This window comes from Podarcis filfolensis (assembly GCF_964270895.1).
Source record: "Podarcis filfolensis genome assembly, chromosome: 18".
In the NCBI taxonomy this organism is placed as follows: domain Eukaryota; kingdom Metazoa; phylum Chordata; class Lepidosauria; order Squamata; family Lacertidae; genus Podarcis; species Podarcis filfolensis.
The window spans coordinates 3,594,831-3,607,408 of record NC_139622.1 but is presented as its reverse complement, the minus strand read 5'-3'; the positions used below and the strand labels follow the sequence as shown (position 1 = coordinate 3,607,408).

The window sequence follows — 12,578 nt, the reverse complement described above, 5'->3', positions numbered from 1 at the left end:
CTAATAATAATAATAATAATAATAATAATAATAATAATAATAATAATAATAATATTATAATAATAATAATACCCTGCCCATCTGGCTGGGTTTCCCCAGCCACTCTGGGCGGCTTCCAGCCGAATATTAAAAACAATACAGCATCAGACTTTTAAAACTTCCCTAAACAGGGCTGCCTTCAGTTGTCCTTTAAAAGTAAAATAGTCGTTTATTGCCTTGACATCTGCTGGGAGGGCGTTGCACAGGGCGGGCGCCACCACCAAGAAGTCCCTCTGCCTTGTTCCCTGTAACCTTCTCGCATAGTTGCTTTCTCTGTGCAAAACAAACTTTATGCAAACGGACGGTGTCATCCATGTTGCAAATACAGGTTATGACCCCTGTACTTTTAATTCCATTTCCCTTTTAATTTGCATACCTCCTTTCTATATCGCCCGGCCTATAGATTTGAGTTTCTAACAGTGTAGGCATCATATTTTTGTCCTATTTATTTATAAACCCACACCCACACCCATTTTTGTTGCAAAAACCTGCTTTCTCCTCCTCCGGTGGGCGTTTCCAGTCTGTCTCCAAGGGCGGTCCCACGGGCAGAGCATTGCAGCAGTCCAGCTTGGAAGCGGCTGGGCGGCAAACAAGGTGGCCCCCTCCCAGCGTTGCTGGACTACAGCTCCCACTCTGCAGTGTGGGGGGAAATAGCAAAGGACAGTGGGAGTTGTAGTCCACCACCACCACCACCACCAAAACCTCCATGCTGAGTACCCGAAATCCGTTTTTCCCCCAGGAAGGGGCAGAACTGGCGGGTGCCCCAGAATCCTTTGCAACACAGAGAGGTTCTGTGGCTGTTTTATGGGGCGGATTGGGATGGGCAAGCAGGCAAGCGAATGCGGCAAAGGCACCGTATTTTTCGCTCTATAAGATGCACCAGACCACAAGACGCACCTAGTTTTTGGAGGAGGAAAACAAGAAAAAAAATATTTTGAATCCCAGAAGCCAGAACAACAAGAGGGATCGCTGCGCAGCGAAAACAGCAATCCCTCTTGCTGTTCTGGCTTCTGGGATAGCTGCGCAGCCTGCATTCGCTCCATAAGATGCACACACATTTCCCCTTACTTTTTAGGAGGGAAAAAGTGAGTCTTATAGAGCAAAAAATACGGTATTTTGCCGCGTGGGAATTTCTTTCCGGAGAAGGCGGGGGGCACACGTCATATTTCCGCTTGGCGGCGGCTAGCCCCGGCGCAAAAGCTTCCCTCTGCCGGACGCCCTTGAAATCGGACCCTCGAGGTCCGTATTCTTTCATTTCCTTTATTTTTATTTTTTAAATTAAATGCTTGGAACGCCTCTGGAACAGGAAAGGTCAGGAGGGATGCAAAGCCCTGATGCCCGGGAGCAGGTGCGAGAGAGGAGGGGGGGAGATTTGCACGTACGAGAGCCACAAGGACAAATTGTTTTGAGGGGGACAGCGAAGGAACGTTTGGCTGTTTCACCGTGACCTCATAGCATTCCTTGCCCTCCGCTCGGGAAGGGACAGGCTGCCAGCTTTCCATGGGGCCATCAGAGAATTGGAAATTTGTTCCCCACCCCTTGACACATTGAGAAGCATCTGTTGACGGTGCCAAGCCTTCCGCTCTCTAGCCTTCCGTCTCTGTGTGAGTTGCTGTTCCTGAGCTGTTGCTCCTCTAATTAATTAATCAGTTTCGCTGCTTTAAAATGTGGATTTTTTTATTAAAAAATTGCTATTTTTTAATAACCCTGTTATTATTTTATTTTTGTAGTTTTAATTATTTTATTTTGCAGTTATTTTTGTAACCCTGAAAAACGACTTGGGTACATATTCATTGCATGGTATATCAATAATATTTATTGCATGGTATATCAATAATGGGACACAGGTGGCGCTGTGGGTTAAACCACAGAGCCTAGGACTTGCCAATCAGAAGGTCGGCGGTTCGAATCCCCGCGACGGGGTCAGCTCCCGTTGCTCAGTCCCTGCTCCTGCGAACCTAGCAGTTCGAAAGCACGTCAAGTGCAAGTAAATAAATAGGTACTGCTCTAGTGGGAAGGTAAACGGTGTTTCCATGCGCTGCTCTGGTTCGCCAGAAGCGGCTTAGTCATGCTGGCCACATGACCCGGAAGCTGTACGCAGGCTCCCTCGGCCAACAAAGCGAGATGAACGCCGCAACCCCAGAGTCATCCGCGACTGGACCTAATGGTCAGGGGTCCCTTTACCTTTATATTAATAATAATAATAATAATAATAATAATAATAATAATAATAATAATAAAATTGCTGTATTTTTTGCCCTATAGGATGCACCGGCCGATAGGACGCACCTAGTTTTCTGGGGGGGGGGGGAAATCAAGGAAAAAAATTTATTCCCCCCCCCCCCAGGTTTGCGCAGCCATCCCCAAGCTAGAAGAGGGAGACGGAGCGCTCCGTCTCCCTCTTCTGCCTTCAGGGACAGCCTCTCTAGCCTCTGTGGGGCAGCGGCTTGCCCCGCTGTCCCCCGAGGTTGTGGGGCTGGCGGGGGGGGGGGAGAAGCAAGCTTGCTTCTCCCCCCCGCCAGCCTCCAGATCAGGTCGGGGAATAGCGGGGTGGCGCTGCTCCGCCTCCCTGCTATCCCCCGAGCTTGTGGTGCTGGCAGGGGGGAGAAGCAAGCTTGCTTCTCCCGCCCCCCTGCCAGCCTCCAGACCAGGTCGAGGAATAGCGGGGTGGCGGCGCTGTGCCTCCCTGCTGTCCCCCGAGCTTTTGGGCTGCAGGCTGCAGGCGGGACCTCCCGCCGGGCTCCCAAGGCTTGTGGAGAGCTTCCTGAAGCCTGGAGAGCGAGAGGGGTTGGTGCGCACTGCCCCCTCTCGCTCTCCAGGCTTCAGCGAAAGCCTGCATTCGCCCCATAGGACGCACACACATTTCCGCTTCATTTTTGGAGGGGAAAAAGTGCGTCCTATAGGGCGAAAAATACGGTATACCCCACCTACTCTGGGTGGCTCCCAACAGAATATTAAAATACAATAATCTATTGAACATTAAAAGCTTTCCCTAAAAGCTTCAGTTGCCTAATAAGTATTTTCTTAATTTCACTTTATTTTTTAAGCGGTGTAAACTGCTTGGAGACTCCTTTTTGTTGCACTGTGCATACATTATCTCTTTTAATTTTAAAAAATATGCCATGCTCCTATGCTTCGTTTCATATTTTGATTACTGTGCTCAGTAAAATGTGGTTTTGATGTTGTACACCACCCTGAGATCTTTTGATGAAGAGTGGTATAGTAATAATAATAATAATATTGGATGGTGATATTTTTTTATACCCCACCCATCTGACTGTGTTGCCCCAGGCACTCTGGGCAGCTTCTAACATATATAAAAACATAATAAAACACTGCAAAACTTCCCTATACAGGGCTGCTTTCAGATGTCTAAAGGTTGTATAGTAACTTATGTCCTTGACATAAATCTCCTTGAATAAATTATTATAATCTATTTGATTTATATATCCCCCTTTTAATTCCCAGGACAGTGTACATTAAAAACACATATGATGGAATCATTATGTGTGTGCTATGTGAAAATCACAATGCGGGAAAAACTGTGAAACTGCCAGTGCCTCTATGTAACTCCATCTTTATTTCAGACATTGTGATATATCAGTATATCGGCCTATCGCGATGTTTAGCTGGTGATATATCACAACGTTGAAAACCAGATATCGCCCAGCCCTACCACTACCCCCCCCCCCAGCTTTAACAGGCCATAGATTAAGTAAAGGCCAAAAAGGACTGCTTTTGCTTGGTACCTAAAGACATGTAATGAGGCAAGCCTCTCTGGGGAGAGCATCCCACAGACAGGGAGCCACCACCAAAAAGGCCCCGCTTTCGTGTTGCCACCCTCTGACCCTCTTGGGGAAGGAGGACATGTGTGATGGCCTGGGACTCGGAACCAGAGGAGTCTCAGTCTGCTCTGGATCCTTTGCCTCAGGCATCATCTGAACCAAGTCTGGGGCCTGATTCTGAAGAGCCCCAGTCTGCCCAGGTTCCCCTGCAACAAACACCAGCTGGGCCGAGTCAGGGGCCTCAGCCTGCGCTGGCTCCAGATGCGGGGATGACCTTGTTGCCTTCAGCTGGGCCATCACTTACAGCTGCTCCACTACCGGTTGGGTCAGGGGAGGCTGAGGTAGCCTCTGGGTCTAGTAACCCACCGACGTCTCCCAAGCTGCAGAGACTGAGATCTGAGAGAAGGAGAGACCTGAGTACTCGCAGGAGGAGTGCTCACCTTCGGGCGAAACAGGGAGGGGAGTCGCTGGGGGATCAGGACCAGCCCCTACCCCGACAAAGATAAAAGGCCGACGGACCCTGCCCGAGGTTGCGGGAGCAACATTGCTGTATTCTAGATCCTGTACCTGTCATTGCCTGGTTTCCTGCCTTGGCCCGGTCGGACTGACACCTAGCAGAACCTTCGGATTCTGGACCGGACCTGGACCGCATTTTCACGGGTTACCCCCGGGCCCAGCACAACAAGTTATTATTGTTCATGGGATTTAGATTGTGCCCTTCCTCCCCAGGGAGCCCAACTGGGGCAAGCGGACACGCCGTATAAAAGCGAAAAACGCTCAAAACATTGCAAAAGCCGTTTGCCATCTGCAAACACTCCAAAATCAGGTTGCAGTTAAAAGCATTTTCCCCTCGGAGGGTTCCAGGAACAGGCTTTCTTCCGCCACCAAATGCCTGGGTTAAACCGGAATGTTTTCAAATTCCCACACTTCTTTTTCCTAAGTCTGAGGTTGTTCTGCTCTGCTGTGCTGGGCTCAGCTCTGTTTAAGGGATTTCACGGACGCCTGCCCCCCGCAAAATAGATGCTGCAAAATAGTTGCTCACTGCTGCTCACGGCTTGTGTAAAATTGCCAAATAACTTAATCCCGCGTTTGCTTCTTTCCTCCTCCTGCCAAATCCATTTTCCTTTCATGCTGTGTACTTTTAGATTGTAAGCCCCAAAGGCAGGATCTGTTTCTCTCTCTCCTCTTTTAAGTGGTCTGTAATCTACTTTGGGAGCTTTCTTTGGTGGAAGGAAACTATTTAAATAACTGAACTGGGTGCACATTGGACGAAGGAGAAGAATTTTGGTTTGGGGAAAAGCAATTATGGGTTGCAGGGCTGGAGTACCAGTTCCTTAGATGCCCATTTTGTTTGATGACAACCAAATATTGTAAAATATTCCATGATGTGACTAGTGGGGTGCCACAGGGTTCTGTCTTGGGCCCGGTCTTATTCAACATCTTTATCAACGACTTGGATGATGAACTCAAGGGCATTCTGATCAAATTTGCAGATGACACCAAACTGGGAGGGGTGGTTAACACCCCAGAGGACAGGATCACACTTCAAAACAACCTTGACAGATTAGAGAACTGGGCCAAAACAAACAAGATGAATTTTAACAGGGAGAAATGTAAAGTATTGCACTTGGGCAAAAAAAACGAGAGGCACAAATACAAGATGGGTGACACCTGGCTTGAGAGCAGTACATGTGAAAAGGATCTAGGAGTCTTGGTTGACCACAAACTTGACATGAGCCAACAGTGTGACGCGGCAGCTAAAAAAGCCAATGCAATTCTGGGCTGCATCAATAGGAGTATAGCATCTAGATCAAGGGAAGTAATAGTGCCACTGTATTCTGCTCTGGTCAGACCTCACCTGGAGTACTGTGTCCAGTTCTGGGCACCACAGTTCAAGAAGGACACTGACAAACTGGAACGTGGCCAGAGGAGGGCAACCAAAATGGTCAAAGGCCTGGAAACGATGCCTTATGAGGAACGGCTAAGGGAGCTGGGCATGTTTAGCCTGGAGAAGAGGAGGTTAAGGGGTGATATGATAGCCATGTTCAAATATATAAAAGGATGTCACATAGAGGAGGGAGAAAGGTTGTTTTCTGCTGCTCCAGAGAAGCGGACACGGAGCAATGGATCCAAACTACAAGAAAGAAGATTCCACCTAAACATTAGGAAGAACTTCCTGACAGTAAGAGCTGTTTGACAGTGGAATTTGCTGCCAAGGAGTGTGGTGGAGTCTCCTTCTTTGGAGGTCTTTAAGCAGAGGCTTGACAACCATATGTCAGGAGTGCTCTGATGGTGTTTCCTGCTTGGCAGGGGGTTGGACTCGATGGCCCTTGTGGTCTCTTCCAACTCTAGGATTCTATGAAAAGAGTTTTTTCAGGCAGAACACTCAGTGCGTCTGACGAGTTACTTTTGAGGCAATTACGCCACAGGTCAAATGAAACAGAGGTATCAATCACACCCTTTACCTCTTGCAAGGATTATGTAATCTGAGGTGCGGAAGAAGAACAAGAAAAGAAAAACCTGGATATAATCAGGAAATTTTGAAGGCAATTGAATATGATGACGCTAATGTATTCCTGGTGCAGAATGTGAATAAATATGTCAACTGGATTTAGTAACTGGAAACCTTTTTTTAAAAAAAGAATTAGGAATATCAGGAGAACGTGTTGCACTTTTTAGGATCTTGAAAAGATTATTTATATGAAAATACTTTCTTTTTCATAATAAAGCAGTTTACAACAAAAATACAGTAGAAGCATACAAAAAGAAAATCAAACACAACAGTTAAAATATGCATCAGTTCCACCTAGAACACCATTTAACCATTGTGGAAAAGATGTCTATTCTGCCTACAGAATAGACAGGTTTTCAGCAAGTGTTTAAAAGTTGAATCTCAAGTGGCAGAGAGTTCCGCAGGGCTGGGCTGATAACACTAAAGGCTCGGGTTCCTTGTTGTCAAACAAACCTCAACAACCCTCCCTGGGAATGATCCAGCGACGCTCCAAGCTTGGGCTACGATGCTTCAGCTGAGTCCTGAAAAGCTTTAATTTTCAACCACCTATCTTATTTTTGGAATGGTTGTTAAGTGTCGATAAACGTTGCGATGAAAGATCTTTCCATAAGGATTTTTTTTTGTGATTCTCCAAATTATGGGTTGTCCTGCTCTAAGTAGACCCATTGGACCAGAGTTGAGTCACACCCACCCAGTTTCAATGGATTTGCCCTGAGCAGGATTTAGTTGGGCACAATCCTAGCATGGTATGTTTTACCTGTTGATAAGTCGTATATTTAAGTATTGATTCAATTAAATTTGTACATTTTTTTATAGGATGCCTGTTTTATAGGATGCCTCTGTGCAGATGATGGGCTAATTTTTCACCTGCCTTTAGGATCTGCCTTTGAAAATCTTCCTTCTTAGCTTATTTTCAAATGCATTTGAGAATAGCCACCACCTTCTGTGATTAGATGTGACTGCTGTATTTCAGGGGGTTGGACTAGATGGCGCTGGGGTTCCCTTTCCAGTTCTACCATTCTGTGATTCAGTGACAAACAAATTATTAACTGTAAGATAATCCTGGCATTCCTGGTTATTCAAAGCCAGCAAAAAGAAAAAGAAAAAGGCCCGTTTCACGAATCGTTCACACTTGATAGACTGCGTACCCAACTTGGTTAAAAGTTGTACTAAATTATTAAAAGTTAATCATTATTTATCAGTTAATTTGTGTGTAATTAGCAAGAGGTGCAGTACAGGAATACGCAGCTGTCCCTGACAGGGATCGAACCTGCGACTTTGGCATTTATCAGCACCATGCTCTAAGCAACAGAGCTGTTCGCTTGGGCAAGAAACATAACACAACAAACAGAACAAATTCCAGCCCACCAGATACTTTAGAATGCTGCTTTGAATTTTAATCTGTTTTGTTTTGTTTTTTTTGTCTGTTGCCCATTTTAATTTCTTGAACGTTTCGAATTATTTTTGTTCGTTGTGTTTTATCGATGGTTTTATTGTTTTGTCTTCTTTCGTAAGCTGCTTGTTTGTGAAATACTGTATTTTTCCGTATATAAGACTATATTTCTTCCCCCCACCCATTTTTTAAGTTTAAAATTGTGGGTCGTCTTATACACGGAATGTTGCAATTAATTATTGCTTAATTTTGGGCTCCAAAAATAGTGGGTGTCTTATACATGGAAAAAATATGGTAATAATAATAATAAAACTTCCTCAGAACCGGAAGGGGAGAGGCACTCTGTACATGCACGGCAACACCCTTATCGTACAATAGGCTTTTCATTCCTTTAAAAGAGAGAGAGAGAGATGCAATGGTTCTACCATTATTACCTGATAACCATGGTTTGGAAGAGAACACTTTTTATTTATTGGATGCGAAAAAAGTGGGGGAGGAGCGCGGTACAGTGGATGCTCGGGTTGCGAACGTGATCTGTGCGGGATGCACGTTCGCAACCCGCAGAATTCGCAACCCACATCTGCGCATGCGCGGGTTGCGATTCGGTGCTTCTGCGCATGCGCAAAGTGTGATTCAGCGCTTCTGCACATGCGCGACCGCCGAAACCTGGAAGTAACCCATTCGAGTACTTCCTGATTTCGGCGGTCCGTAACCCAAAAAAACGCAACCTGAAGCGGCTGTAACCCGAGGTATGACTGTATTTGTGGACAGAATATTAAACAGTCATACTTCATGTTACGTTCTTTCAGGTTGCGTCCCACGGTGACCCAGAAGTACCGGAAAGGGTTAATTCTGGGTTTCGCCACTCGCGCATGCACAGAAGCGCAAAATGACGACACGCGCATGTGCAGAAGCGGCGAATCGCAACCCATGTGTGCGCAGACGCGCTGCTGTGAGTTGCGCTCTTTTCATGTTGCGAACGGGCCTCTGGAACGGATCCCGTTCGCAACCAGAGGTACCACTGTAATCACGACAGTGATACCTAAGTTGTAAATCCCCTTTTTAAAAAAGCATTCGTAAGTGGGCTTATACCATCTTTTGCAGACATAGGTCTCTCACAAAGAATAATGGAGTCGGAAGAGGGTCCTCCAAAGTCATCTAGTCCAACCCTCTGCAAGGCAGGAATTTTTTCACCCAAAAATTTCTGGGATTAACTGTCATGGAATTTTCTAGTGTGGAGATCCTAAATTAGGATTTGCGTGTGTGTGTGTGTAATTGTCTCTTTTTTTGACTAAATTCTTTTCTTCTTCTTTTTTAAAAAAACCTTTCTTATAGGGAAGAACCTCTATACGAATGAATATGTAGCGATCAAGTTGGTAAGTGATCTTCCGATAATATGTTGATTCTCTGGGTTTGTCTGTTTTTAAATGGGTCTGTCTCTTCTTTCTCCCCATCCTCATCTTTAGGTAGGGACCATTGTTTTTCAAAATATATTATTATTTTTTATTATTATTATTATTATCTGGTTGGCCAATGTGAGAACGGGAAACTGAACTAAATGAGCCACTGGCCTGATTGAGCAGGCAGACTCTGATGTTGTCCCATTTGCACCGGAAAATAAAGGGATTTTTGCAGCTCTCCATTCTCTCTTCCTCTTCCTCTCTCCAGGAACCCATCAAGTCCAGAGCTCCTCAGCTCCACCTGGAATACAGGTTCTACAAACAGCTGGGAAATGCAGGTGGGTAGCGGGCTGGCCGGTCTTGCGTGCAGCACACACGCCCCAGAGGGGCTTCGGAAGAAACTGTAATAAACGAAAATCTGCCCTGGTTCCCTTATGGGGGACACAAGAGCCCTTATAGAGTCCTTTGCAGGTTCTCCATCGGTCGGAGAAAATAACAGAGGCCAACCAGAGAATATTGAGAAGCAAAGCAGCTAGTAAGCCTGATATTTATTGAACTGTTGCAACAGGGTGCCCCCTTCACACACAGGAAAGGAGGAGGACCCCGAGCCAAGGTGTGCCTGCTCTTATATAGACATTTTAAATTGCCCTCCCTGGAGTCAAGACCACCCCCAGAAACATCATACATACATCACAGAAAGGGCAGTCTACAACAGAAATCTGAGTGTGTTGTATATCTCCTGTCTGGCAGGTTACCTGTTAATGGTCACTTGATTGGATACCCTGGGGAGCCTGGCCAGTCTTTTGCAATGATAAATACTTAGTTCCTGAGCCAGGTCACAGGCTCACCCTATTCATCCACAGACATACCCTTAAGACAGGATTTGTGAAGGAAAAGACAACGGGGAGGCTTTTCCATTTGCCTTGACCTTGCAGAGAAGTCATTTGGTCAGTTTGGGAGTCAAAACGGTTCCAGGGCTGTTTTCCTGTGCGGCTTCAGACATGTGGTTTATATATTTATGTACATGTTTGCTTGGTACATTTATGAACATTTGTTATATATATATATAAAGGTAAAGGGACCCCTGACCATTAGGTCCAGTCGTGGCCGACTCTGGGGTTGTGGCGCTCATCTCGCTTTACTGGCCGAGGGAGCCGGCGTACAGCTTCCAGGTCATGTGGCCAGCAGGACTAAGCCGCTTCTGGTGAACCAGAGCAGCGCACGGAAACGCCATTTACCTTCCCGCTGGAGTGGTACCTATTTATCTACTTGCACTTTGATGTGCTTTTGAACTGCTAGGTTGGCAGGAGCAGAGACTGAGTAACGGGAGCTCACCCTGTCGCGGGGATTCGAACCGCCAGCCTTCTGATTGGAAAGTCCTAGGCTCTGTGGTTTAACCCAAAGCACCACCGCATCCCTTGTTTTTTTTAATATATATATATGTGTGTGTGTGTGTGTGTGTGTGTGTGACCTTAATCCCCCCCCCCAAAAAATGGGCGCTAGTCCTTATGATGGTGCAAGGAGTGGCTTTGAAGGGATGTTTTGCAACACAGCCTCCGGAACAGCTGCAAAGATTTGAGACAGGTGTTTTCAGGGTGCCCCTGGAGAAAACGGAAACTAAAAGACGATGGGGCTACTTCCCTGCCCCCCCCCCCGTGTTGATTTTTCGACGTAAGCTGTGCTGCCACTTTGCTCTTTTTCTCAGCCTTTGCCTTCCCTGTCCGCAGGACGGGCGACAGTCATGCTGGCCTACCTTCCGTTAAGCATATTATTAAGCATTAATAATATTGACAGTCTCTTCTGCTCTTCTCTTTCTTGTTGACGCCAGGCAGGGACGTTCCCTGAATTCAGTGCCTCCTGAAAATACATTTACTTAGGCAAGTCAACCCAGACCCATGTCAGACGTTGACATGTTTCAATCTCTCGTTAATTCTGCTGCTGATTATAATGACCTCTTAAAGCTCAAAGCCTACTTTTAACTCTCTTTCTGTCGATAATTTTATTACTCCTTACGAAACTGCTCAGGTTTTGTTACAGCCAGCGGTGGGGGAATTCTGTTAGGTAGAAGATGTAAGTAAAAATGAAAGAAGTCAATACAAATAAAAGAAGTCAATAAAAATGAAACTGTGTGTTGATAGCCCTTAACCTTTTCACAACAGCGCTTGGGGAACACACTGAGATAACGGGACTCAATTGTTAGTGAGATTACTATTTAACTTTTAAAATTGGACTTAAAAGCCCATTCTTTTTACATCATGGTCTTGGGGGCTGAATCTAGGCAGCGTTATAAACTCAGATATATAATAAGCTAGGTGCCAAACGTCTCCTTGAACCAGGTTACAGTCGCCAAAAGAGAATGTCTTGTTGCCTCTTTTGGTCAAGGCAGCTCTAAAGTCTTATTTTCCAAATGATGGACTGACTGTGATGGATTTTCAGTTCAACATCTGGCTAGTTCAGAGGACAACCTTGAGCCAGGTTAATAACTTTGAGAACTTAAAAGAAGAAAAGTCACTTGATCCAAAGACAGTCCACCTATCTATTGGCCTATTCCGACCTCTTTTTCGTAATGGTGACTCAGACCGTTCATAACATATCCTTCCCAACTCTGAGCAGGGCAGTGGGGGAAGCCAAGACAAGCGACAACAATTCACTATAACGCTCTTCACTGCTCCTGCTCAGACTGCACAGAAAATGCATTTTGGTTGCTGAAATTCATTCCGATTGTGCAGGTAAAATATATTGGAGAGAATTCTACAGGAGGGGCTATTGGTGTTTGAGAACGGTGCAGATCCAAGGATCCCCATCCTGGCGCCCAGGCATCTTCACTTGGTGGCCAATTGTTGTTTAGTCGTTTGATCAAACTCACTTTAGTAGCTTCGAGAACACTGTCCCACCATCTCGTCCTCTGTCGTCCCCTTCTCCTTGTGCCCTCCATCTTTCCCAGCATCAGGATCTTTTCCAGGGAGTCTTCTCTTCTCATCAGGTGGCCAAAGTCTTGGAGCCTCATCTTCAGGATCTGTCCTTTCAGTGAGCACTCAGGGCTGATTTCCTTAAGAATGGAGAGGTTTGATCTTCTTGCAGTCCATGGGACTCTCCAGAGTCTCCTCCAGCACCAGAATTCAAAAGCATCCATTCTTCGGCGATCAGCCCTCTTTACGGTCCAGCTCTCACTTCCATACATCACTACTGGGAAAACCATAGCTTTAACTATACGGACCTTTGTCAGCAAAGTGGCCGATAGCCAGGTGCAAAATGTGAATCTCAAACGCTGCTCACGAGGAAGCGTGGATCATTGTGATTGCTCAAAAAACCAGAAAGTTCTCAGCCACAAGGAGCATCCTGGAAAGTCAACTGATCTTGCACTGAACCAAAATTGTCCCTGACTCCACTTTGCGATATTCATTTGAGGAGCTCTCAAGCTCTCCTCTGAACTGCCTCCCCCTTTTCTC

General features: G+C 45.9%; 1 protein-coding gene across 4 annotated transcripts in view; it reads left to right on the top strand.

Moving 5' to 3' along the window:
• Positions 1-12,578, top strand: part of CSNK1G2 (casein kinase 1 gamma 2) — a 58,896-nt gene that overhangs the window by 25,236 nt on the left and 21,082 nt on the right. For all 4 annotated transcript variants that reach the window (XM_083594713.1, XM_083594715.1, XM_083594716.1 and 1 more), the window contains exons 3-4: positions 9,065-9,105; positions 9,398-9,467. In XM_083594713.1, coding sequence (XP_083450839.1) covers positions 9,065-9,105; positions 9,398-9,467 — 111 coding nt within the window. The remainder of the gene's footprint in view (positions 1-9,064; positions 9,106-9,397; positions 9,468-12,578) is intronic.